The sequence below is a fragment of the Chiloscyllium plagiosum genome, unplaced genomic scaffold (assembly GCF_037043375.1).
Source record: "Chiloscyllium plagiosum isolate Xiang-an unplaced genomic scaffold, Cpla_swu_hap1 HiC_scaffold_33, whole genome shotgun sequence".
Classification (NCBI taxonomy): Eukaryota; Metazoa; Chordata; class Chondrichthyes; order Orectolobiformes; family Hemiscylliidae; genus Chiloscyllium; species Chiloscyllium plagiosum.
In genome coordinates this window covers 20307446-20333960 of record NW_028270171.1, presented here as the reverse complement: position 1 = coordinate 20333960, position 26515 = coordinate 20307446, and the positions used below count along the sequence as shown (strand labels likewise).

General features: G+C 50.1%; 1 protein-coding gene across 1 annotated transcript in view; it reads left to right on the top strand.

The window, feature by feature from the left end:
* Positions 1–26515, top strand: part of septin3 (septin 3) — a 59244-nt gene that overhangs the window by 10545 nt on the left and 22184 nt on the right. Inside the window, exons 2-3 of the mRNA XM_087978333.1 lie at positions 14515–14709; positions 20118–20246. Coding sequence (XP_087834459.1) covers positions 14515–14709; positions 20118–20246 — 324 coding nt within the window. The remainder of the gene's footprint in view (positions 1–14514; positions 14710–20117; positions 20247–26515) is intronic.

Genomic DNA, 26515 nt, shown 5'->3' with positions numbered 1-26515 from the left:
GGCTGTGACTCTGTAACGATGAGGCTGTGACTCTGTAACGATGAGAGTGTGTCTGTGTAACGATGTGGCTGTGTCTCTGTAACGATGAGGCTGTGTCTGTGTAACGATGAGGCTGTGTCTGTGTAACGATGAGGCTGTGACTCTGTAATGATGAGGCTGTGTCTCAGTAACGATGAGAGTGTGACTCTGTAACGATGTGGCTGTGACTCTGTAATGATGAGGCTGTGTCTCTGTAACGATGACGCTGTGTCTGTGTAACGATGAGGCTGTGTCTGTGTAACGATGAGGCTGTGTCTCTGTAACGATGAGAGTGTGTCTGTGTAACGATGAGGCTGTGTCTGTGTAACGATGAGAGTGTGTCTGTGTAACGATGTGGCTGTGTCTCTGTAACGATGAGGCTGTGTCTGTGTAACGATGAGGCTGTGTCTGTGTAACGATGAGGCTGTGTCTGTGTAACGATGAGGCTGTGTCTGTGTAACGATGAGAGTGTGTCTGTGTAACGATGAGGCTGTGTCTGTGTAACGATGAGAGTGTGTCTGTGTAACGATGTGGCTGTGTCTCTGTAACGATGAGGCTGTGTCTGTGTAACGATGAGGCTGTGTCTGTGTAACGATGAGGCTGTGTCTGTGTAACGATGAGGCTGTGACTCTGTAACGATGAGGCTGTGTCTCTGTAACGATGAGGCTGTGTCTGTGTAACGATGAGGCTGTGTCTGTGTAACGATGAGAGTGTGTCTCTGTAACGATGAGGCTGTGTCTCTGTAATGATGAGGCTGTGTCTGTGTAACGATGAGGCTGTGTCTCTGTAACGATGAGAGTGTGTCTGTGTAACGATGAGGCTGTGTCTGTGTAACGATGAGGCTGTGTCTGTGTAACGATGAGAGTGTGTCTCTGTAACGATGAGGCTGTGTCTCTGTAACGATGAGGCTGTGTCTGTGTAACGATGAGGCTGTGACTCTGTAATGATGAGGCTGTGTCTCTGTAACGATGAGGCTGTGTCTGTGTAACGATGAGGCTGTGTCTCTGTAACGATGAGAGTGTGTCTGTGTAACGATGAGGCTGTGTCTGTGTAACGATGAGAGTGTGTCTGTGTAACGATGTGGCTGTGTCTCTGTAACGATGAGGCTGTGTCTGTGTAACGATGAGGCTGTGTCTGTGTAACGATGAGGCTGTGTCTGTGTAACGATGAGGCTGTGACTCTGTAACGATGAGGCTGTGTCTCTGTAACGATGAGGCTGTGTCTGTGTAACGATGAGGCTGTGTCTGTGTAACGATGAGAGTGTGTCTCTGTAACGATGAGGCTGTGTCTCTGTAATGATGAGGGTTTAAGCAACCTTTCGAACATAGGAGCAGGAAACCAGATGTTACAGTTTTCAGTGATAACCTTTTCTTAATCGGCCCATTATAACATGCAGGAGGAAACTTACCTGGATCTTCTGGCCCAGAGGCGGGGACACTGCGATTGTGCTACAAGAACCCTCAGTTTACAGTGATATTGCTCGGTGACCTAACTCCATAGCATTATTAAGCTTTAACTCAAACACCAATACCTCACCCTCTGCTCAGTCACATTGTCAGCATGTTCTATATTTAGAGCATTTCTAAACCAGTTTAATTAGTATCAGTCTATCAGCGTTTATTTCCAAGTTACCTCTTATTTAGCATCAGTTGTTGCTTACGGAGGATAGTTGTGTGTAGAATGATTCCTTATTTTGCTACTGAAAGCTCTGAGTCTAATATGTAGTCTCTACCCCTCGACCTATAGTCTGCAACACATGGAAAGAATTTCTCTCTGTTTGCCTTATGTATTTATTACCTCCTTAACATCTTGGGGACATCAATAAAACTCTGAGGAATAGGATCCCTGATTGTCCCCTCTCTCCCTGTAGTTTAATCCTCGGAGTTTAGGGACCATTTCATCTCTCTTTGATGGAGGGTTGGCTCAGAATTGCCCACCAGGTGTGGCCTAACCGGGGATTTCTAGAACTGAACCATAACTTCCTCCCTCTTATGTTGTAGACCCGTTTTTAAAATTCTTCAGGGCATGAGGGCTCCGCTGCCTGGTCTTATTGCCCATCCCTAACTGCCCTCAGAAGCTCAGAGTCAACCACATTGCTGTGGGTCTGGAGTCACATGTAGATGGTAACGCCAGTGTAGGAAGCTGAGACCTTATAGAGGTCAATAAAATCATGAGGACCATAGATACGGTGAATAGCCAATTCCTCAGGGTCGGGGAGTGCAAAACGTGCTCGACATGGATGAGTTGGGTCGAAGGGCCTGTTTCCATGCTTAATGTCTCTATGACTCTGAGTTTGAACTTAATTAATTGAATCTGGTATTGTCTTTAACAAAAACTCTTGTTCAGTAATGCCCTTTAGGGAGTAAAACTGCCATCCTCACCTGGTCTGGCCTACAAGTGACTCCAGACCCACAGCAATGTGGTTGACTCTGAACTGCCCTCTGAAATAGCCTAGTAAGCCAGTCCCTCGAGGGCAGTTAGGGACGGGTAATAAATGCAGGCCTTGCGAGTAATGCCATGAAAGGGTAGAAACAACGTCATGCCTCAGAATGTGGGCTTACAGTCAACTGGGAAACAAGGCCGGGTTTGAGAAAGTTCGGAGTGAGGCAGTCCTCTGACAGAGAGCTCAGCAGTGAAGAGGAACCAGAACGTGGTGAGGCATGTGCAGTGTTACTCAGAGGGTATGATTAGCATTGGGCACCTCTGCTTGGCAATGAGCCCCGGGATCTGCTCTTCAGATCTGGTGAGCTGGAAAAGAGCAGTCTTAGCGAGCTTACAAATCAAAGCAGCCGATTCCTTCCCTTGTCTTCCCTTTCCAGCCTATCGTATCCCTTTGTGCTGTTGTGCCCACCTCCTTTCTCATTCATTCTTAATGCTTCTTTCCCTCTTTGAAATGGTCTGGCAGCTTCCAAGGAGGGACAGGGGAGGAGGGGAGGGTGTGTGTGTGTCTGTGTGAGTGTGTGTGACTGTGTGTGTGTGACTGTGTGTGTGAGTGTGAGTGTGTGTGACTGTGTGAGTGTGTCTGTGTGAGTGTGTGTGACTGTGTGTGTGACTGTGTGTGTGACTGTGTGTGTGTCTGTGTGAGTGTGAGTGTGTGTGTGACTGTGTGTGTGTGACTCTGTGTGTGTCTGTGTGAGTGTGTGTGACTGTGTGTGAGTGTGTCTGTGTGAGTGTGTGTTTGTGTATGTGTGTGTGTCGGTGTGTGTGTCTACGTGTACGTGTGTGTGAGAGTGTGTGTGTCTGTGTGTATGTGTGTGTATGAGTGTGTATGTGTGGATGTGAGTGTGTGTGACTGTGTGTGTGTGACTGTGTGTGAGTGTGTCTGTGTGAGTGTGTGTCGGTGTGTGTGTGTGTCAGTATGAGTGTGTGTGTATGTGTGTCTATGTGTGTATATGCATGTGTGTGTGAGAGTGTGTGTGTCTGTGTGTGTGCATGTGTGAGTGTATGTGAGTGAGTGTGTGTGTGTCTGAGTGTGAGTGTGTGAGTGAGTGTGTGTGTGTGTCTGAGTGTGTGTGTGTGTGAATGTGTGAGTGAGTGTGTGTGTGAGAGACAGTGTGAGTGTGTGTATTGGGAGAGGTTTGTGGGTGGAGGGGAGAGAATGTTGTTACAGAGGAGAGTTACTCCCCTCTCATCGAGTGCCAACTGTTTCGAGAACTCCTCTGCTGGAGGACATTGCAACGCTGTGTGCTGTCACTGATTGATTTAGTCACAGTCTGCTGACTACATGCTGATCACTTTCATTTTGTGACGATCTGGCAGTCTATGAGTGCGACGGTCTCAAATGTACGAGAGCACGGAATTTCATGGTCAGTCCCATTTGCTGCAGATCCCCTCCCCCCACCCCTCGATCAGTCCCCCATGAAAGGTATTTGCATTGACAATTGCTCCAAGTTCGGTATGTTAATGAGGGTCATCCAGATGACCCTGGTAAAGGAAAGGGCATTCAACAATGAGCTTTGATTGACTAAGGAAGAAACAGCGATGGGCTTGGCTCTTACCTGCCCTCAGACGGGCTAGCTGTCACTCAGTTCAAGGGCAATTAGGGACGGAGCCAACAAATCTCAGCCTCACCAGCAATGCCCACATCCCAGGGATGAGTCATAGAGACTCTTCAGGGTGGTAAAAACAATGACTGCAGATGCTGGAAACCAGATTCTGGATCAGTGGTGCTGGAAGAGCACAGCAATTCAGGCAGCATCCGACGAGCAGCAAAATCGACGTTTCGGGCAAAAGCCCTTCATCAGGAATTTATTCGTCGATTTTGCTGCTCGTCGGATGCTGCCTGAATTGTTGTGCTCTTCCAGCACCACTGATCCAGAATAGAGACCCTTCAGTCCATCTCTTCCATGCTGACCAGATATCCTAAATTAGTCTAGTCTCAGCACTTGGTTCATATCCCTCCAAACCCTTCCTATTCATATACCCATCTAGTTGCCTTTTAAATGCTGTATTTGTACCAGCCTCCACCACTTCCTTTGGCAGTTCATTCCATACATGTACCACCCACTGCATTGAAAAAGCTGCCCCTGAGATCCCTTTTATATCTTTCCCCTCTCACCCTAAACCTATGCCTCTCTAGTTCTGGACTCCCCCACCCCAGGGAAAACACCTTGCCTATTTACCCTCTCCATGCCCCTCATAATTTTATAAACCTCTACAAGGTCACCCCCTCATTCCCCGATGCTCTAGAGATAAGACCCCCAGCCTGTTCAGCCTCTCCCTATAGATCAATCCCCCAACCCTGGCAACCTCCTTGTAAATTTTTTCTGAACCCGTTCAAGTTTAACAACATCCTTCCGATAGGAGGGAAAGCAGACTTGCACGCAATATTCCAACAGTGGCCTCACCGATGTCCTGTACAGCTGCAACATGTCCTCCCAATATTAATCTCTTTCCCCAGAAGCTGCAGGGATCTTTAAGGTTCCAACTGTACTTTCGATGGTGTCATAGGAGAGTTGGATGTTGGATCATTTGTGCTGGACACAAGGCTGGCTGGATTAGATACTTGACAGGGCAGGTTAGCTGAGCTGTGACACCGGGTAAATGAATTTGATCAGCCCAAAATGCCTTCTGTCACCTTCGCTTGCTTCTGAGGCTCTGAGTCACAACAGAGCAGAGAGATCGATGAGATTGGATTCCACAATGAGCGCTTCTACTGAACACATAACTGCTTATGGGAACGGTGCTTTCTATGGATACGGTAGTCTAATTACTACAACAACAACCACCTGCATTGTTATAGAAGGTTTAACCATAGAATACCTACAGTGCCTTAGAGTGGTTGGAAGGTGGGAGGGGCGGGGGCTTGCTGGGTTTGTATTGTCTGCACTTTTGTATGTAACAGTACTGTCTAATGTACAACTGTCATTGCTGTTGTCTCTTTATATCTTTATGTGAAACTGGGATTTGAGGTTTGTCCTCATGTCCCTGTAAACTGTTTGAATGGTAGGGTTTGGGGCCTGGCTTTGCTGCTCCTCTCCCTTGTAAAATTGCTGTCTCTTGTATGCAGCTGTAAATGTAACTGTTTGTTGTAAACTGTTTTTGTAATTTGTTTAATAAAATAAAAAAAAAGAATCCCTACAGTGTGGAAGGAGGCTATTTGGCCCATCAAATCCACTCTAACCCTCCAAACAGCATCCCACCCAGATTCATCCCCTTAGTCTATCCCTGTAACCCTGTGTTTCCCATGAGGAATCCGCCTAGCCTGTACATCTTTGGATTGTAGGAGGAAAGAACTGAAAATGTGTTGCTGGAAAAGCGCAGCAGGTCAGGCAGCATCCAAGGAGCAGGAGAATCGACGTTTCGGGCATGAGCCCTTCTTTAGGAAAATGGACTGAAGAAGGGCTCATGCCCGAAACGTTGATTCTCCTGTTCCTTGGATGCTGCCTGACCTGCTGTGCTTTTCCAGCAACACATTTTCAGCTCTGATCTCCAGCCCTCACTTTCTCCTCATTGTAGGAGGGAACCAGAGCACGCAGAGGAAACCCACCCAGACACGGGGAGAATGTGCAAACTCTACACAGACAGTCGCCCGAGGCTGGAATTGAACCTGGGTCCCTGGCACTGTGAGGTGGCAGTGCTAAACACTGAGCCACCGTGCCACCCATAATGGAATGTACAGGAGAGTGGCATGTCCCAGGCTGCTTTGCAGGAAGTTACATCAGGCACAGCCTGACGAGTGAGATAAAGGGATCGTGAGCAACAGGAGTTTGATGGAGGGGGCAGAGAGGTGAAAGGGAGAAAATCGCAGAGTTTATATGGCTGTAGACTGGCCAAGGATGGAGAGAAATGCAGAGGGTGGTGCATGTATGGAATGAGCTGCCAGAGGAAGTGGTGGAGGCTGGTACAATTGCAACATTTAAGAGGCATTTGGATGGGTATATGAGTAGGAAGGGTTTGGAGGGATATGGGCCGGGTGCTGGCAGGTGGGACTAGATTGGGTTGGGATATCTGGTCGGCATGGACGGGTTGGACTGAAGGGTCTGTTTCCGTGCTGTACATCTCTACGGCTCAATGACTATAAATGTGCAAGAGCCTGGAATGGGAGGATTACAGAGGTCATAGGGTCATACGAAATGGGAGCAGGAGTAGGCCACACAATCCCCCCGGCCTGCTCCGCCATCGCAGAAGATCAGGGCTGTTCGGAGTTCATCCTTGACTCTGCTCCCCTGCCTTTTCTACCCCATCACCCTCTCAACCAAAGATCTCTCTGACGCAGCCCTGACTATATTCCATGATCCAGTCTGTATTGCTCGCTGGGGAACAGATTAATGACCTTCGGAAAGAGGAATTCCATCTCATCTGTCTTAAAGGGCGCATTTCCTTATTTTTCCGAACCGTGAGCCCTGGTTATGGATTCACTCCCTGAGGGGAAATGCCATCTCAGCCTCCACCATGTCAAATCACCCCCGATATCGTTTATATTTCAACCTGGTTTCAGAATGTTTCAGAACTGCAGGAGGGTACAGAGATAGGGAGGGGTGTAGGGGCTGGAGGAGAGTACAGAGATAGGGAGGGGTGTAGTGGCTGGAGGAGGTTACAGAGATAGGGAGGGGTGTAGGGACTGCAGGAGGGTACAGAGATAGGGTGGGGTGTAGGGGCTGGAGGAGGGTACAGACATAGGTAGGGGTGTAGGGGCTGGAGGAGGGTACAGAGATAGGGAGGGGTGTAGGGGCTGGAGGAGGGTACGGAGATAGGGAGGGGTGTAGTGGCTGGAGGAGGGTACAGAGATAGGGAGGGGTGTAGGGGCTGGAGGAGGGTACAGAGATAGGGAGGGGTGTAGGGGCTGCAGGAGGGTACAGAGATAGGGAGGGGTGTAGGGGCTGGAGGGGGTTACAGAGATAGGGAGGGGTGGAGGGGCTGGAGGAGGGTACAGAGATAGGGAGGGGTGTAGGGGCTGGAGGAGAGTACAGAGATAGGGAGGGGTGTAGTGGCTGGAGGAGGGTACAGAGATAGGGAGGTGTGTAGTGGCTGGAGGAGGGTACAGAGATAGGTAGGGGTGTAGGGGCTGGAGGAGGGTACAGAGATAGGGAGGGGTGTAGGGGCTGGAGGAGGGTACGGAGATAGGGAGGGGTGTAGTGGCTGGAGGAGGGTACAGAGATAGGGAGGGGTGTAGGGGCTGGAGGAGGGTACAGAGATAGGGAGGGGTGTAGGGGCTGCAGGAGGGTACAGAGATAGGGAGGGGTGTAGGGGCTGGAGGGGGTTACAGAGATAGGGAGGGGTGGAGGGGCTGGAGGAGGGTACAGAGATAGGGAGGGATGTAGGGGTTGGAGGAGGTTACAGACACAGGGAGGGATGTAGGGGCTGGAGGTGGTTATAGAGATAGGGAGGGGGTTATAGGGGCTGGAGGGGGTTACAGAGATAGGGAGGGGTGTAGGGGCTGGAGGAGGGTACAGAGATAGGGAAGGGTGTAGGGGCTGCAGGAGGGTACAGAGATAGGGAGGGGTGTAGGGGCTGGAGGAGGGTACAGAGATAGGGAGGGGTGTAGTGGCTGGAGGAGGGTACAGAGATAGGGAGGGGTGTAAGGGCTGCAGGAGGGTACAGAGATAGGGAGGGGTGTAGGGGCTGGAGGAGGGTACAGAGATAGGGAGGGGTGTAGGGACTGCAGGAGGGTACAGAGATAGGGAGGGGTGTAGTGGCTGGAGGAGGGTACAGAGATAGGGAGGGGTGTAGTGGCTGGAGGAGGGTACAGAGATAGGGAGGTGTGTAGTGGCTGGAGGAGGGTACAGAGATAGGGAGGGGTGTAGAGGCTGGAGGAGGGTACAGAGATAGGGAGGGATGTAGGGGTTGGAGGAGGTTACAGACACAGGGAGGGATGTAGGGGCTGGAGGTGGTTATAGAGATAGGGAGGGGGTTATAGGGGCTGGAGGGGGTTACAGAGATAGGGAGGGGTGTAGGGGCTGGAGGAGGGTACAGAGATAGGGAGGGGTGTAGGGGCTGGAGGAGGGTACAGAGATAGGGAGGGGTGTAGGGGCTGGAGGAGGGTACAGAGATAGGGAGGGGTGTAGTGGCTGCAGGAGGGTACAGAGATAGGGAGGGGTGTAGGGGCTGGAGGAGGGTACAGAGATAGGGAGGGGTGTAGGGACTGCAGGATGGTACAGAGATAGGGAGGGGTGTAGTGGCTGGAGGAGGGTACAGAGATAGGGAGGGGTGTAGTGGCTGGAGGAGGGTACAGAGATAGGGAGGGGTGTAGTGGCTGGAGGAGGGTACAGAGATAGGGAGGGGTGTAGTGGCTGGAGGAGGGTACAGAGATAGGGAGGGGTGTAGAGGCTGGAGAAGGGTACAGAGATAGGGAGGGGTGTAGGGGCTGGAGGAGGGTACAGATATAGGGAGGGATGTAGGGGTTGGAGGAGGTTACAGACACAGGGAGGGATGTAGGGGCTGGAGGTGGTTATAGAGATAGGGAGGGGGTTGTAGGGGCTGGGGGGGGTACAGAGATAGGGAGAGGATATAGGGGCTGGAGGAGGGTACAGAGATAGGGAGGGGTGTAGGGGCTAGAGGAGGTTACAGAGATAGGGAGGGGTGTAGGGGCTGGAGGAGGGTACAGAGATAGGGAGGGGGTTGTAGGGGCTGGAGGGGGTTACAGAGATAGGGTGGGGTGTAGGGGCTGGAGGAGGGTACAGAGATAAGGAGGGGTGTAGGGGCTGGAGGAGGGTACAGAGATAGGGAGGGAGTGTAGGGGGTGGAGGAGGGTACAGAGATAGAGTGGGATGTAGGGGCTGGAGGAGGTTACAGACACAGGGAGGGATGTAGGGGCTGGAGGTGGTTATAGAGATAGGGAGGGGGTTGTAGGGGCTGGAGGGGGTTACAGAGATAAGGAGGGGAGTAGGGGCTTGAGGGGTTACAGAGATAGGGAGGGGGTGTAGGGGCTGGAGGGGTTTGCAGAGATAGGGAGGGGGGTAGGGGCTGGAGGTGGGTACAGAGATAGGGAGGGAGTGTAGGGGCTGGAGGTGGTAACAGAGATAAGGAGGGGTTGTAAGGGCTGGAGGAGGTTACAGAGATAGGGAGGGGTTGTAGGGGCTGGAGGAGGTTACTGAGATAGGGAGGGGGATTAGTGGCTGGAGGTGGGTACAGAGATAGGGAGGGGGATTAGGGGCTGGAGGTGGGTACAGAGATAGGGAGGGGGTGTAGGGGTTGGAGGAGGTTACAGAGATAGGGAGGGGGTGTAAGGGGTTACAGAGGTAGGGAGGGGGTGTAGGGGCTGGAGGGGGTTACAGAGATAGGGAGGGGGTGTAGGGTCTGGAGGAGGTTAGAGTTTTAGGGAGGGTGTGTAGGGGCTGAAGAAGGTTACAGAGATAGGGAGGGGGTGTAGGGGGTTACAGAAATAGGAAGGAGGTGTAGGGTCTGGAGGAGGTTAGAGTGATAGGGAGGGTGTGTAGGGGCTGGAGAAGGTTGCAGAGATAGGGAGAGGATATAGGGGCTGGAGGTGGTTACAGAGATAGGGAGGGGGATTAGAGGCTGGAGGAGGTTACAGAGATAGGGAGGGGGTGTAGGGGCTGGAGGAGGTTACAGAGATAGGAAGGGGGTGAAAGATTGGAGTGGGTGGGCTTGTATACCCTTGAGACTAGAAGTCTGAGAGGGGATCTGATTGAGACATATAAGATTATTAAAGGATTGGACACTCTGGTGGCAGGAAACATGTTTCCGCTGATGGGTGAGTGCCGAACCAGAGGACACAGCTTACAAATACGGGGTAGACCATTTAGGACAGAGATGAGGAGAAACTTCTTCACCCAGAGAGTGGTGGCTGTGTGGAATGCTCTGCCCCAGAGGGCAGTGGAGGCCCAGTCTCTGGATTCATTTAAGAAAGAGTTGGATAGAGCTCTCAAAGATAGTGGAATCAAGGGTTATGGAGATAAGGCAGGAACAGGATACTGATTGAGGATGATCAGTCATGATCATAATGAATGGTGGTGCAGGCTCGAAGGGCAGAATGGCCAACTCCTGCACCTATTGTCTATTGTAGGGGCTGGAGGATGTTACAGAGATAGGGAGGGGGTGTAGGGGCTGGAGGGGTTTACAGAGGTAGGGAGGGGGTGTAGGGGCTGGAGGGGGTTACAGAGATAGGGAGGGGGAGTAGGGCTGGAGGGGTTTACAGAGATAGGGAGGGGTTGTAGATGCTGGAGGAGGTTACAGAGATAGGGAGGAATGTAGGGACTGGAGGAGGTTTCAGAGGTAGGGAGGGGTTTAGGGGCTGGAGGAGGGTACAGAGATAGGAGCAATGTTGGGGCTGGAGGAGGTTACAGAGATAAGGAGGGGGATTAAGGGCTGGAGGAGATTTCAGAGATAGGGAGGGGGATTAGAGGCTGGAGGGGATTACAGAGATTTAGAGGGGGTGGAGGTGCTGGAAGATGTTACAGAGATAGGGAGGGGGTGTCGGGGCTGGAGGGGGTTACAGAGATAGGGAGGGGGTGTCGGGGCTGGAGGGGGTTACAGAGATAGGGAGGGGGATTAGAGGCTGGAGGGGGTTACAGAGAAAGGGAGGGGGATTAGGGGCTGGGGAGGTTACAGAGATAGGGAGGGGATTAGGGGCTGTGGGAGGTTAAGGAGATAGAGAGGGATGTAGGCGCTAGAGGAGGTTACAGAGATAGGGGGGAATGCATCGGTAATTTCAACTTTCCCAATATCGACTGGAACTTCCTAAGTGTAGATGGTTTGGATGGAGCCAATTTTGTCAGGTATGTTCAGGAGGGTTTCCTTACTCAATATGTCAACAGACTGACGAGGGGAGAGGCCATTTTGGATTTGGTGCTCAGCAACGAGCCAGGACAGGTGTCAGATCTCGCCGTGGGAGAACTTTGGTGGCAGTGACCACAATTGCCTCACATTTACCATAGCCTTAGAGAGGGAAAGGAGCAGTTACCGAGGGAAGACATTTAATTTGGGAAAAGGAAATTATGATGCTATCAGCCAGGGGTTGGGAAGTACAGACTGGGAGCAATTGTTCCACAGAAAGGGCACAGCAGACATGTGGAGACTATTTAAGGAGCAGTTGTTGCGAGTCATGCACAAATTTATTCCTCTGAGACAGGTAAGAAGGGGTAAGATTAAGGAGCGTTGGATGATGAGAACAGAGGAGTTTCTCATCAAAAGAAAGGCTGTTTACGTAAGGTGGAGGAAGCAAGGATCGAGCACAGCTTTAGAGGATTACAGGCTTGCTAGAAAGGAGCTCAGGAATGGACTGAGGAAGGTCAAGAGGGGGCGTGAGAAAGGCTTGATGGGAGGATTAGGGAGAACCCAAAGGCATTTTACTCATACGTGAGGAATAAGAGAATGAGCAGGGAGAAGGTAGGGCCGATCAGGGATAGCGGAGGGAACTTGTGCGTGGGGTCTGAGCAGATAGGGGAAGCCCTAAATGGGTTTTTTGCTTCGGTTTTCACCAAGGAAATGGAACTTGTTGTAAATGAAAACTTTGAGGAGCTGGGATACAGGCTTGACCAGATCAAGATCGGTGAAGTTGATGTGCTGGAAATGTTGGAAAACATTAAAAGATTGATAAGTCCCCAGGGCCAGACCAGATTTATCCCAGGCTGCTCCGAAAAGCGAGAAAGGGGGTTGCTAAGCTGTTGGTGAGGATATTTGCCTTCTCACGCTCCACGGGAGTCGTACCTGAAGATTGGAAGGAGGCGAATGTTATTCCTCTTTTCAAGAAGGGGAATTGGGAAATCCCTGGCAATTACAGACCAGTCAGTCTTACGTCTGTGGTCAGCAAGGTTTTGGAAAGAATTCTGAGGGATAGGATTTATGACTATTTGATCAAAGGCAGTCAGCATGGCTTTGTGAGGGGCAGGTCATGCCTCACAAATCTTATTGAGTTCTTTGAGGAGATGACGATGCAGGTTGACGAAGGTTGAGCAGTGGATGTGGTGTATATGGATTTCAGCAAGGCATTTGATAAGGTTTCCCAAGGTAGGCTCATTCATAAAGTCAGGAAGTATGGGATATAGGGAGATTTGGCTATCTGCATTCAGAATTGGTTGGCTGACAGAAGGCAGAGAGTGGTTGTAGATGGAAAGTATTCTGCCTGGAGGTCAGTGTTGAGTGGGGTCCCGCAGGGCTGTGTCCTTCATCCTCTGCTCTTTGTAGTTTTTATAAATGACTTGGATGAGGAGGTTGAGGGGTGGGTTAGTAAATTTGCAGATGACACAAAGGTTGAAGGTGCCGTTGATAGTATCTAGGGCTATTTCAGGCTGTAGCATGACATAGACAGGATGCAGAGCTGGGCTGAGAAATGGCAGATGGAGTTCAACCTGGATAAATGTGAAGTGATGCATTTTGGAAGGTCGAACTCGAGTGCTGAATATAGGATTAAAGACAGGATTCTTGGCAGTGAGGAGGAACAGAGGGATCTGGGTGTGCAAGTACATAGATCCCTCAAAGTTACCACCCAAGTGATTGTTCAGAAAGCATATGGTGTTTTGGCTTTCATTAACAGGGGGATCGAGTTTAAGAGCCGCGAGGTTTTGCTGCAGCTCAAAAGTCCCTGGTGAGACCACACTTGGAATATTGTGTCCAGTTCTGGTCGCCCTACTATAGGAAAGATACAGAGGCTTTGGAGAGGGTGCAAAGAAGGTTTACCAGGATGCTGCCTGGACTGGAGGGCTTGCTGTATGAAGAGAGATTGACTAAGCTCGGACTTTTCTCTCTGGAGAAAAGGAGGAAGAGAGGAGACCTGATCGAGGTGTACAAAATAATGAGAGGAATAGATAGAGTCAATAGCCAGAGACTTTTCCCCAGGGCAGGATTGACTAATACGAGAAGTCATAGTTTGAAGATATTAGGAGGAAGGTATAAAGGAGACGTCAGAGGTAGGTTCTTTTACGCAGAGAGTTATGAATGCATGGAATGCGTTGCCAGCGGTGGTGGTGGAAGCGAAGTCATTAGGGACATTTAAGCGACTGCTGGACATGCACATGGAGAGCAGTGAGTTGAGGGGTGCGTAGGTTAAGTTATTATATTTTACATTAGGATTAAGTCTCAGCACAACATCGTGGGCCTAAGGGCCTGTTCTGTCCTGTACGTTTCTATGTTCTATGTTCTAATACAGACTGAAGGGGGTTACAGAGATAGGGAGGGGGTGTAGGGACTAGAGGAGGGTACAGAGATAGGGAGGGTGTGTAGCGGCTGGGGGAGGTTACAGAGATAGGGAGGGGGTGTAGGGGCTGGAGGAGGTTACAGAGATAGGGAGGGGGTGTAGGGGCTGGAGGAGGGTGCAGAGATAGGGAGGGTGTGTAGCGGCTGGAGGAGGTTACAGAGATAGGGAGGGTGTGTAGCGGCTGGAGGAGGTTACAGAGATAGGGAGGGGGTGTAGGGGCTGGAGGAGGTTACAGAGATAGGGAGGGGGTGTAGGGGCTGGAGGAGGGTGCAGAGATAGGGAGGGTGTGTAGCGGCTGGAGGAGGTTACAGAGATAGGGAGGGGGTGTAGCGGCTGGAGGAGATTACAGAGACAGGGAGGGGGTATAGCAGGATGAAGGAGGTTACAGAGATTGAGAAGGGTGTAGGGGCTGGAGGGGGTTACAGAGATAGGGAGGGGGTGTTGGGGCTGGAGGAGGTTACAGAGTTAGGGTGGGGGTGTAGGGGCTGGAGGAGGTTACAGAGACAGGGAGGGGGTATAGCAGGATGAAGGAGGTTACAGAGATTGAGAAGGGTGTAGGGGCTGGAGGGGGTTACAGAGATAGGGACGGGGTGTAGGGGGATGGAGGGGGGTTACAGAGATTGCGAAGACTGTAGGGGCTGGAGGAAGTGATGGAGGTTTGGAGCGGTGAAACCGCAGAGAGATTTAGCGAAAAAAATCATTTTAAGGGGTTTCCGGAGTAGAGTTGGCTGTGGTTCAATCTTAGCTGCCAATCCCCCGGATTGTCCCAGGCCTATAGATCCTCCCAGGCCCCCAGATTCTAAGATTCAAGGAATTCTTAACAGAGCATTCCAAAAGAGGGTGGATTATCACTAAAACCTTGTGGAGATGTGGAATTCACACAATTTCCAATTTTTCCTTAGGTTTGGAAGAGGATAAAAAAATTGGATCTGGGATGTCGGACATGGTTCAGGATCCTAAACCCAAGCCAGCCGTTCCCATGAAACCATCAGCGATGGGATCCCAGCTCCTTGGCTACGTGGGAATCGACACCATCATTGAGCAGATGAGGCGGAAGACCATGAAGACTGGCTTTGACTTTAACATCATGGTCGTGGGTGAGAACTGAGATATTGTACTCGACGCTGCCTTTAACCTTCCCCAAAGCTCCCTCTCTTTACCTGCTCACACGACAGAGGACACAATTCCCGAAATTCTGCTAAGCCCTGGAGAGCATCCTCCGAACACAGTGAATGCCATAAGCTACAGAGAGCTGTTCCATAAGGGAAGCAAACTCAGCAGAAGCTTTCGAATGGACTTAATGAAGAATGTAGGGCTGTCAGGGAGAATCCGGGGAGACTGGGAGAATCCAGGGGAGCTGGGAAAATCCGGGGGAGCTGGGTAAATCCGGGGGATTGGGAGAATCCAGGGGCCTGGGAGAACTGGGGGCCTGGGGCAAACTGGGGGAACTGGGAAAATCCATGGGGGACTGGGAGAATCCGGGGGGGAGTGGGAGAATCCAGGGGACTGGGAGAATCCGAGGGGACTGGGGAAAACTGGGGTGTTAGGAGAATCCGGGGGCCTGGGAGAATCCGAGGGGACTGGGGAAAACTGGGGGGCCTGGGAAAATCTGAGTGACTGGGAGAATCCGCAGGACTGAGAGAGTCCGGGGGACTAGGAAAAGCCAAGGGACTGGGACAAACCAGCTTTGAAAGAGCTGACACAGACACAATGGGTGGAATGGGCTCCTTTTGTGCTCCATTGTTCCGTGGGTCAACCTCTTTTATTGATTCATTTCTGTGGGATGTGATCGTCTCTGGGCTGGGTCCGATATTTATTGCCCTGTCCCTAGTTGCCCCTTGAGAAGGTGGGGGTGAGCTGCCATCTTGAACCGCTGCAGTCCACCTGCTATGGGTTGTCCCTTAGGGAGGGAATTCCAGGATTCTGACCCAGTGACAGTGAAGGAACGGCGAGATATTTCCAAGTCAGGATGGGGAGGGGCTTGGAGGGGAACTTGCAGGGGGGTGGTGTTCCCATGTATCTGCTGTCCTTGTCCTTCGAGATGGAAGTGGTCATGGGTTTGGAAGGTGCTGCCTGAGGATCTGTGGTGAATTTCTGCGGTGCATCTTGGAGATGGTACACCCTGCTGCTACTGAGCGTCGGTGGGGGAGGGAATGGATGTTTGTGGATGTGGTGTCAATCGAGTGGGCTGCTTTGTCCTGGATGGTGTTGAGCTTCTTGAGTGTTGTTGGGACTGCCCCCATCCAGGCAGGTGGGGAGTATTCCATCACACTCCTGACTTCATGGGTGAACAAGGGTAAAGTTGCAAAGTTAGATTCAGATTGTGGAAACTTGATTAAGTAAAAAAAAAATGGTTGTTATTGGTTAGTTGGATGAAAATAATGAGTAATCGGGTGTCGTTTAAGACAACCTCTACCTCCATGGTAAGTTTCATTGCCTGATCAATAGACTTGGCATCAGAAGGGAGGGACATTTACTACAAACCCACTGACTCCCACAGCTACCTGGACGACACCTCCTCCCACCCTGCCTTCTGTAAAACGCCATCCTTTATTCCCCATCCCTCCGCCTCCACAGCATCTGTTCCCAATTCCATCTCAGAAAGTCCCAGATGGCTCCTTCCCACGTGGTTGACAATGCCCTCCAGCACATCTCCTCCATTTCCCACACCTCCACCCTTGAACCCCACCCCTCCCAACGCAACAAGGACAGAACCCCTCCACCCCCATCCCCAGTCCTCACCTCGCACCCACCAACCTCCACATCATCCTCTGCCACTTCCACCACCTACAACCGGACCCCAACACCAGAGATATATATCCCTGCCCACCCCTATCTGTGTTCCGGAGAGACCATTCCCACCACGACTGCCTTGTCAGGTCCATGCCCCTCACCAGCCACACTCCGCTCCTGGTACCTTCCCCTGTCAACGCAGAAGTGCAAAACCTGTGCCAACACCGCCCCTCTCACGTCCATCTAAGGCCGCAAAGGATCCTTCCACATCCATCAGAAACTTATCTGCATGTCCGCACATGTCATCTACTGTATCCGTTGCACCCAGTGCAGTCTCCTCTACATCGGGGAGACAGGACGCCTTCTTGCAGATCGTTTCAGAGAACATCTCTGGGACACCCGCACCCACCCACCCACCCCCCTGTGGCTGATCACTTCAGCTCCCCCTCCCCCACTCTGTCAAGGACATGCAGGTCCTGGACCTCCTCCACCACTAAATCATTACCACCTGACACCTGGAGGAAGAATGTCACATCTTCCGCCTTAGGGCCCTGGAACCAGACAGGATTAATATGGATTTCAACAGCTTCCTCATTTCCCCTCCCCCAACTTATCCTAGTCCCAAGCCTCCAACTCAGCACCACCCTCTTGACCTGTCCATCTTCCTTCACACCTATATGCTCCACCCTCTCCTCCGACCTATTACCATTACACCCACCTCCATCCATCTATTGCACTCTCAACTTACCTTCTCCTCAGCATTACCCCCCTTTCCCATTTATCTCTCCACCCCCGAGGTTCCAGCCTCATTCCTGATGAAGGTCTTTTGTCCGAAAGGTCAATTCTCCTCCTCCTCGGATGCTGCCTGACCTGCTGTGCTTTTCCAGGACCACTCTGATCTGGACTCTAATCTCCAGCATCTGCACTCCTTATTTTCTATAACCAATCAGGAAGGGAGGGGCCCTTTTACAGCCAGTCATAGAGTCATAGAATCATAGAGATGTACAGCATGGAAACAGACCTTTCGGTCCAACCTGTCCATGCTGACCAGATATCCCAACCCAATCTAGTCCCACCTGCCAGCACCCAGCCCATATCCCTCCAAACCCTTCCTATTCATATACCCATCCAAATGCCTCTTAAATGTTGCAATTGTACCAGCCTCCACCACTTCCTCTGGCAGCTCATTCCATACACGTACCACCCTCTGTGTGAAAATTGTTGTCCCTTAGGTCTCTTTTATATCCTTCCCCTCTCACCCTAAACCTATCCCCTCTAGTTCTGCACTCCCACTTTGTCTATTTATCCTATCCATGCCCCTCATAATTCTATAAACCTCTATAAGGTCTCCCCTCAGCCTCCGACGCTCCAGGGAAAACAGCCCCAGCCTGTTCGGCCTCTCCCTGTAGCTCAAATCCTCCAACCCTGGCAACATCCTTGTAAATCTTTTCTGAACCCTTTCACAACATCTTTCCAACAGGAAGGAGACCAGAATTGCATGCAATATTCCAACAGTGGCCTAACCAATGTCCTGTATGGCCGCAACATAACCTCCCAACTCCTGTACTCAATACTCTGACCAATAATGGAAAGCATCAGTCTATAGTTCCCTGGCTTGTCTTTACCACCCTTCTTAAACAGTGGCACCACGTTTGCCAACCTCCAGTCTTCCGGTACTTCTCCTATGACTATCGATGATACAAATATCTCAGCAAGAGGCCCAGCAATCACTTCTCTAGCTTCCCACAGAGTTCTCGGGTACACCTGATCAGGTCCTGGGGATTTATCCACCTTTACCCGTTTCAAGACATCCAGCACTTCCTCCTCTGTAATCTGGACATTTTGCAAGATGTCACCATCTATTTCCCTATGTCTATATCTTCCATATCCTTTTCCACAGTAAATACTGATGCAAAATATTCGTTTAGTATCTCCCCCATTTTCTGCGGCTCCACACAAAGGCCGCTTTGCTGATCTTTGAGGGGCCCTATCCTCTCCTAGTTACCCTTTTGTCCTTAATGTATTTGCAAAAACCCTTTGGATTCTCCTTAATTCTATTTGCCAAAGCTATCTCATGTCCCTTTTTTGCCCACCTGATTTCCCTCTTAAGTATACTCCTACTGCCTTTATACTCTTCTAAGGATTCACTCGATCTATCCTGTCTATACCTGACATATGCTTCCTTCTTTTTCTTAACCAAACCCTCAATTTCTTTAGTCATCCAGCATTCCCTATACCTACCAGCCTTCCCTTTCACCCTGACAGGAATATACTTTCTCTGGATTCTTGTTATCTCATTTCTGAAGGCTTCCCATTTTCCAGCCGTCTCTTTACCTGCGAACATCTGCCTCCAATCAGCTTTCGAAAGTTCTTGCCTAATACCGTCAAAATTGGCCTTTCTCTAGCACCCCTCCCCACCCCAACCTTCGCCTCCATGACTCCCACCCTGTAAAAGCCCGCCCCTTTGGTAAAGTAGCTCTCTGGTGCAGGCCAACCTCCAGTTGGTTGCTTCATCTGAGGTACAAATGTTTACGTTACCCCTCGTAACCTCAGAAACCGGGCACAGATATCAGGACATTGACGAATTTGACAGCCCAGACTCCCCATGGTGGAATTCTATTCTTCTGGAAGCCAAGCGGATTATTTTATTTGCACCTTTTTTCATCTTGTTCACAATTGGAACCACAGAATGATTCGGGAATCGAGATCAATGCCCGGACCTCATTAAACCCCCTACAGTGTGGGAGCAGACTATTCAACCCATCATGTCCACACTACCCTCCTGAGAGCATCCCATCCAGACCCTATCCCCATAACCCTGGATTTAAGCATGGCTAACCCACCTCACCTGCACATCGTTGGACTGTGGGAGGGATGCCCTTGCAGGTACTGTTGTAATTGGTCAGTTGGATGAAAATAATGAGTATTCGGATGTCCTTTAAGACAGCCTGTACCACCATAATAAGCTTTATTGCCTGGTCAATGGACTTAGACCATAAGAATATAAGACATACGAGTGGAAGGAAGTCCCATTGAGTCCACTCTGCCATTCAATCATGGCTGATGGGCATTTCAACACCACTCTCCCTGTATCCCTTAATTCCTTGTGAGATTAAGAATTTATCAATCTAACTTGGCAGCAGGAAGGGAGGTACCCTTTTAGAGACATTTCTCTTGCTATTTTTGTACCCCCTCCTCCATGACTCCCACCCTGTAAAACATGAGAATGCCACACAGACAGTCATCGAGGCTGGAATCGAACCCAGGTCCCTGGTACCATGAGGCAGCAGTGCTAACCACTGAGCCATGGTACTGTGCTTGTTTTTTTTGTAAGATTCCCTACAGTGTGGAAACAGGCCCTTCGGCCCAACAACCGACCCTTCGAAGAGTAACCCACCCAGACCCATTTCCCTCTGAATGATGCACCTATCGCTATGGGCAGTTTAGCGTGGCCAATTCACCTGACCTGCACATCTTTGGATTGTGGGAGGAAACCGGAGCACCTGGAAGAAACCTGCACAGACACGGGGAGAATGTGCAAACCCCACACAGACAGTCACTCGAGGCCGGAATTAAACCTGGGACCCTGGTGCTGTGAGGCAGCAGTGCTAACCACTGAGCCACCATGCCACCCCTAACCATTTTGACAGCATGGTCAATACTATCTCCTTCATCCTTCCTCCAAACATGTAACACTTTTATCGATATTGGCATTCATTTGCAATCCGCTGTTTGTTTTTAAAATGCTAACCTCCTAACGCCTGCTGTGTAGGTCAGAGCGGTTTGGGAAAATCGACGCTGGTGAACACACTGTTCAAATCTCAAGTCAGTCGGAAATCCTGCGGCAGGAATCGGGAAGAGAAGGTCCCTAAAACTGTGGAGATCCGAACAGTTAGTCACGGTGAGGTCACTTACAAACTGTCCTTTTTCCCTAATTGCAAGCGCAGGAAATAAATCGAGATGGAAAAACAAATGTTCAACATCTAACATTAACTCAGGTCGGTTTGACCTGTGAATGCTTAGAATGTCAGGCGCAAGGGGTGATGATAACTGCTGGTCGGTAAAGCTTTCCTTGAAAACCTCGCTGAACCATGTCTTACTCTGAAGTCGCTGTAAAATCACAGTTTTGGAACGCTCTGCACTGCTTACTGATATTTTATTTCTGACTAGTTCTCACAGTTTTTGAGAAGGCACTAATTCTGGAAGAATGCATCCCTAGTATCTTGCCACGGAATAGCAAACTTCACCAGTACACTCTCTAATCTCTAATCTCAACAATCAGAAGCAATAGGATTTTACATCATTTTGTTAACCTTCCTTCTGACTTGGGCCAGCACTAACAGTTGCATGTTTTTTGTTGTTGAAATACATTCTGTATTTCCCCGAGCAATCCAGGATTTCAGGTTCATATTTCCACCTTCCTTTAAAAAGCAGGAATTACAAGTTGCAGAAGATTCAGCACAGATACTTCTCAGATAAAGATTGCACTGAACACTTCCTCAAGTTGCTTTTTGTTGACAATCTCCACGGGCTTTACTTTCATAATCTGCGATGTTTGTGTGTATATGTGTGTCTGAGTGTGTCTCTGTGATTGTGCATTGTGTGTGTGAGAGAGTGTGTGTGTGTGACAGTGTGTGTCTGTGTTTGAGAGAGGGTGTGTGTTTGTATCTGTGAGAGGTTGTGTGTGCGTGAGAGTGTGTGTGTGAGAGAGTGTGTCTATGTGAGACGGTGTGTGTGTGTGAATGAATGAGTGTGTGTGCAAGTGTGTGTGTGATTGTGTGCGCATGTGTCAGAGTGTTTGTCTGTGTGTGTGTGAGTCAGTGTGTATGTGAGAGAGAGTGCGTGTGTGTGTCTGTATGAGAGTGTGTGTGAGGGAGTGTATGTATGGCTCTGTGTGTAAGAGTCTGTGTGTGGGGGGATGTATGTGTGTCTGTTGTGAGTGTGTGTATTTGAGAGTGAATGTGTGTGTGAGAGAGTGTATCTGTGTGAGTGTGAGATAGAATGTGTGTGTGAGGGAGAGTGTGTGTGTATATGAGAGAGAATGTACATGTGTCTGTGTGTGTTTGTGTAAGAGACTGTGTGTGCGCATGAGACAGATAGTATGTGTGAGTGTGCAAGTGGGAGAGTGTGTGATAGATTTGGGGTCAGGTGGCAGATGGTGCAGCCAATTAGTTTGTTGCCATGACAACGGATATGAGCAATCCTGAAGAGTGATTGTGCTCAATCAGGAGGAGGCATTCTGTTCAAATCATGGAAAACAAAAGAGATCCTGATACCTAACGGAGAAACTACCTTCCTTCATGATTTCAAAATCCTCTTCCCTTTCCCTGCTTCCATGGAAATAATCACAATATCTGAATTCACATGTAACTCTAATCTCGCTGATGTGGTGAATCAACATTAGGTACCCACTCTAACTGTGTCAAATCTTACCGCACGCTCTTTGTTCTGTTACTGGTTATTAACCACAGCGTTCCCTATCCCGGTGTGCACTGATAATCTCCCTGGTTATTAACCACAGCGTTCCCTATCCCGGTGTGCACTGATAATCTCCCTGGTTATTAACCACAGCGTTCCCTATCCCGGTGTGCACTGATAATCTCCCTGGTTATTAACCACAGCGTTCCCTATCCCGGTGTGCACTGATAATCTCGACGGTTATTAAACACAGCGTTCCCTATCCCGGTGTGCACTGATAATCTCCCTGGTTATTAACCACAGCGTTCCCTATCCCGGTGTGCACTGATAATCTCCCTGGTTATTAACCACAGCGTTCCCTATCCCGGTGTGCACTGATAATCTCCCTGGTTATTAACCACTGTGTTCCCTATCCCGGTGTGCACTGATAATCTCCCCGGTTATTAACCACAGCGTTCCCTATCCCAGTGTGCACTGATAATCTCCCCGGTTATTAACCACAGCGTTCCCTATCCCGGTGTGCACTGATAATCTCCCTGGTTATTAACCACTGTGTTCCCTATCCCGGTGTGCACTGATAATCTCCCCGGTTATTAACCACTGTGTTCCCTATCCCGGTGTGCACTGATAATCTCCCCGGTTATTAACCACAGCGTTCCCTATCCCGGTGTGCACTGATAATCTCCCCGGTTATTAACCACAGCGTTCCATATCCCGGTGTGCCCTGATAATCTCGACGGTTATTAAACACAGCGTTCCATATCCCGGTGTGCCCTGATAATCTCGACGGTTATTAAACACAGCGTTCCCTATCCCGGTGTGCACTGATAATCTCCCCGGTTATTAACCACAGCGTTCCCTATCCCAGTGTGCACTGATAATCTCCCCGGTTATTAACCACAGCGTTCCCTATCCCAGTGTGCACTGATAATCTCCCCGGTTATTAACCACAGCGTTCCCTATCCCAGTGTGCACTGATAATCTCCCCGGTTATTAACCACAGCGTTCCCTATCCCGGTGTGCACTGATAATCTCGACGGTTATTAAACACAGCGTTCCCTATCCCGGTGTGCACTGATAAGCTCCCTGGTTATTAACCACAGCGTTCCCTATCCCGGTGTGCACTGATAATCTCCCCGGTTATTAACCACAGCGTTCCCTATCCCGGTGTGCACTGATAATCTCGACGGTTATTAAACACAGCGTTCCCTATCCCGGTGTGCACTGATAATCTCGACGGTTATTAAACACAGCGTTCCCAATCCCGGTGTGCCCTGATAATCTCCCTGGTTATTAACCACAGCGTTCCCTATCCCGGTGTGCACTGATAATCTCCCCGGTTATTAACCACAGCGTTCCCTATCCCGGTGTGCACTGATAATCTCCCTGGTTATTAACCACAGCGTTCCCTATCCCGGTGTGCACTGATAATCTCGACGGTTATTAACCACAGCGTTCCCAATCCCGGTGTGCCCTGATAATCGCCCTGGTTATTAACCACAGCGTTCCCTATCCCGGTGTGCACTGATAATCTCGACGGTTATTAACCACAGCGTTCCCTATCCCGGTGTGCACTGATAATCTCCCTGGTTATTAACCACAGCGTTCCCTATCCCGGTGTGCACTGATAATCTCGACGGTTATTAACCACAGCGTTCCCAATCCCGGTGTGCCCTGATAATCTCCCTGGTTATTAACCACAGCATTCACTATCCCGGTGTGCACTGATAATCTCCCTGGTTATTAACCACAGCGTTCCCTATCCCGGTGTGCCCTGATAATCTCCCTGGTTATTAACCACAGTATTCCCTATCCCGGTGTGCCCTGATAATCGCCCCGGTTATTAATCACAGCATTTCCTATCCTGGTGTACCCTGATAATCTCCCCGGTTATTAACCACAGCGTTCCCTATCCAAGTGTGCAATGACAATCTCCCCGGTTATTAACCACGGCGTTCCCTATCCCTGTGTGCCCTGATAATCTCCCTGGTTATTAACCACAGCGTTCCATATTCCGGTGTGCACTGATAATCTCCCTGGTTATTAACCACAGCGTTCCCTATCCCGGTGTGCCCTGATAATCTTCCTGGTTATTAACCACAGCGTTCCCTATCCCGGTGTGCCCTGATAATCTCCCTGGTTATTAACCATAGCGTTCCTATCCTGGTGTGCCCTGATAATCTCCCTGGTTATTAACCACAGCGTTCCCTATCCCGGTGTGCCCTGATAATCGCCCCGGTTATTAATCACAGCATTTCCTATCCTGGTGTACCCTGATAATCTCCCCGGTTATTAACCACAGCGTTCCCTATCCAAGTGTGCAATGACAATCTCCCCGGTTATTAACCACGGCGTTCCCTATCCCTGTGTGCCCTGATAATCTCCCTGGTTATTAACCACAGCGTTCCATATTCCGGTGTGCACTGATAATCTCCCTGGTTATTAACCACAGCGTTCCCTATCCCGGTGTGCCCTGATAATCTTCCTGGTTATTAACCACAGCGTTCCCTATCCCGGTGTGCCCTGATAATCTCCCTGGTTATTAACCATAGCGTTCCTATCCTGGTGTGCCCTGATAATCTCCCTGGTTATTAACCACAGCGTTCCCTATCCCGGTGTGCACTGATAATCTCCCTGGTTATTAACCACAGCGTTCCCTATCCCGGTGTGCACTGATAATCTCCCTGGTTATTAATCACAGCGTTCCCTATCCCAGTGTGCAATGATAATCTCCCTGGTTATTAACCACAGCGTTCCCTATCCCGGTGTGCCCTGATAATCTCCCTGGTTATTAACCACAGCGTTCCCTATCCCGGAGTGCACTGATAATCTCCCTGGTTATTAACCACAGCGTTCCCTATCCCGGTGTGCACTGATAATCACCCCGGTTATTAACCACAGCGTTCCCTATCCCGGTGTGCCCTGATAATCTCCCTGGTTATTAACCACTGCGTTCCCTATCCGGTGTGCCCTGATAATCTCCCTGGTTATTAACCACAGCGTTCCCTATCCCTGTGTGCCCTGATAATCTCCCTGGTTATTAACCACAGCGTTCCATATTCCGGTGTGCACTGATAATCTCCCTGGTTATTAACCACAGTGTTCCCTATCCCGGTGTGCCCTGATAATCTCCCTGGTTATTAACCACAGCGTTCCATATTCCGGTGTGCACTGATAATCTCCCTGGTTATTAACCACAGTGTTCCCTATCCCGGTGTGCCCTGATAATCTCCCTGGTTATTAACCACAGCGTTCCCTATCCCGGTGTGCCCTGATAATCTCCCTGGTTATTAACCACAGCGTTCCCTATCCTGGTGTGCCCTGATAATCTCCCTGGTTATTAACCACAGCGTTCCCTATCCCGGTGTGCACTGATAATCGCCCCGGTTATTAACCACAGCGTTCCCTATCCCAGTGTTCCCTGATAATCTCCCTGGTTATTAACCACAGCGTTCCTTATCCCGGTGTGCCCTATTAATCTCCCTGGTTATTAACCACAGCGTTCCCTATCCCGGTGTGCACTGATAATCTCCCTGGTTATTAACCACAGCGTTCCCTATCCCGGTGTGCACTGATAATCTCCCTGGTTATTAACCACAGCGTTCCCTATCCCGGTGTGCCCCGATAATCTCCCTGGTTATTAACCACAGCGTTCCCTATCCCGGTGTGCACTGAAAATCTCCCTGGTTATTAACCACAGCGTTCCGTATCCCGGTGTGCACTGATAATCTCCCTGGTTATTAACCACAGCGTTCCCTATCCCGTTGTGCCCTGATAATCTCCCTGGTTATTAACCACTGCGTTCCCTATCCCGGTGTGCCCCGATAATCTCCCTGGTTATTAACCACAGCGTTCCCTATCCCAGTGTGCCCTGATAATCTCCCTGGTTATTAACCATAGCGTTCCCTATCCCGGTGTACCCTGATAATCTCCCTGGTTATTAGCCACAGTGTTCCCTATCCCGGTGTGCCCTGATAATCTCCCTGGTTATTAACCATAGCGTTCCCTATCCCGGTGTACCCTGATAATCTCCCCGGTTATTAACCACAGTGTTCCATATCCCGGTGTACCCTGATAATCTCCCCGGTTATTAACCATAGCGTTCCCTATCCCGGTGTGCCCTGATAATCTCCCAGGTTATTAACTACAGCGTTCCCTATCCCGGTGTGCACTGATAATCTCCACGGTTATTAACCACAGCATTCCCTATCCCGGTGTGCCCTGATAATCTCCCTGGGTAGTCACCACAGCTTTCCCTATTCCGGTGTGCCCTGATAATCTTCCCAGTTATTAACCACAGCGTTCCCTATTCCGGTGTGCACTGATAATCGCCCCGGTTATTAACCATAGCGTTCCCTATCCTGGTGTGCACTGATAATCTCCCTGGTTATTAACCACAGCGTTCCCTATCCCGGTGTGCACTGATAATCTCCCTGGTTATTAACCACTGGGTTCCCTATCCCGGTGTGCACTGATAATCTCCCCGGTTATTTACCACAGCGTTCCCTATCCTGGTGTGCACTGATAATCGCCCCGGTTATTAACCACAGCGTTCCCTATCCTGGTGTGCACTGATATTCTCCCCGGTTATTAACCACAGCGTTCCCTATCCCGGTGTGCACTGATAATCGCCCCGGTTATTAACCATAGCGTTCCCTATCCTGGTGTGCACTGATAATCTCCCTGGTTATTAACCACAGCGTTCCTATCCTGGTGTGCCCTGATAATCTCCCTGGTTATTAACCACAGCGT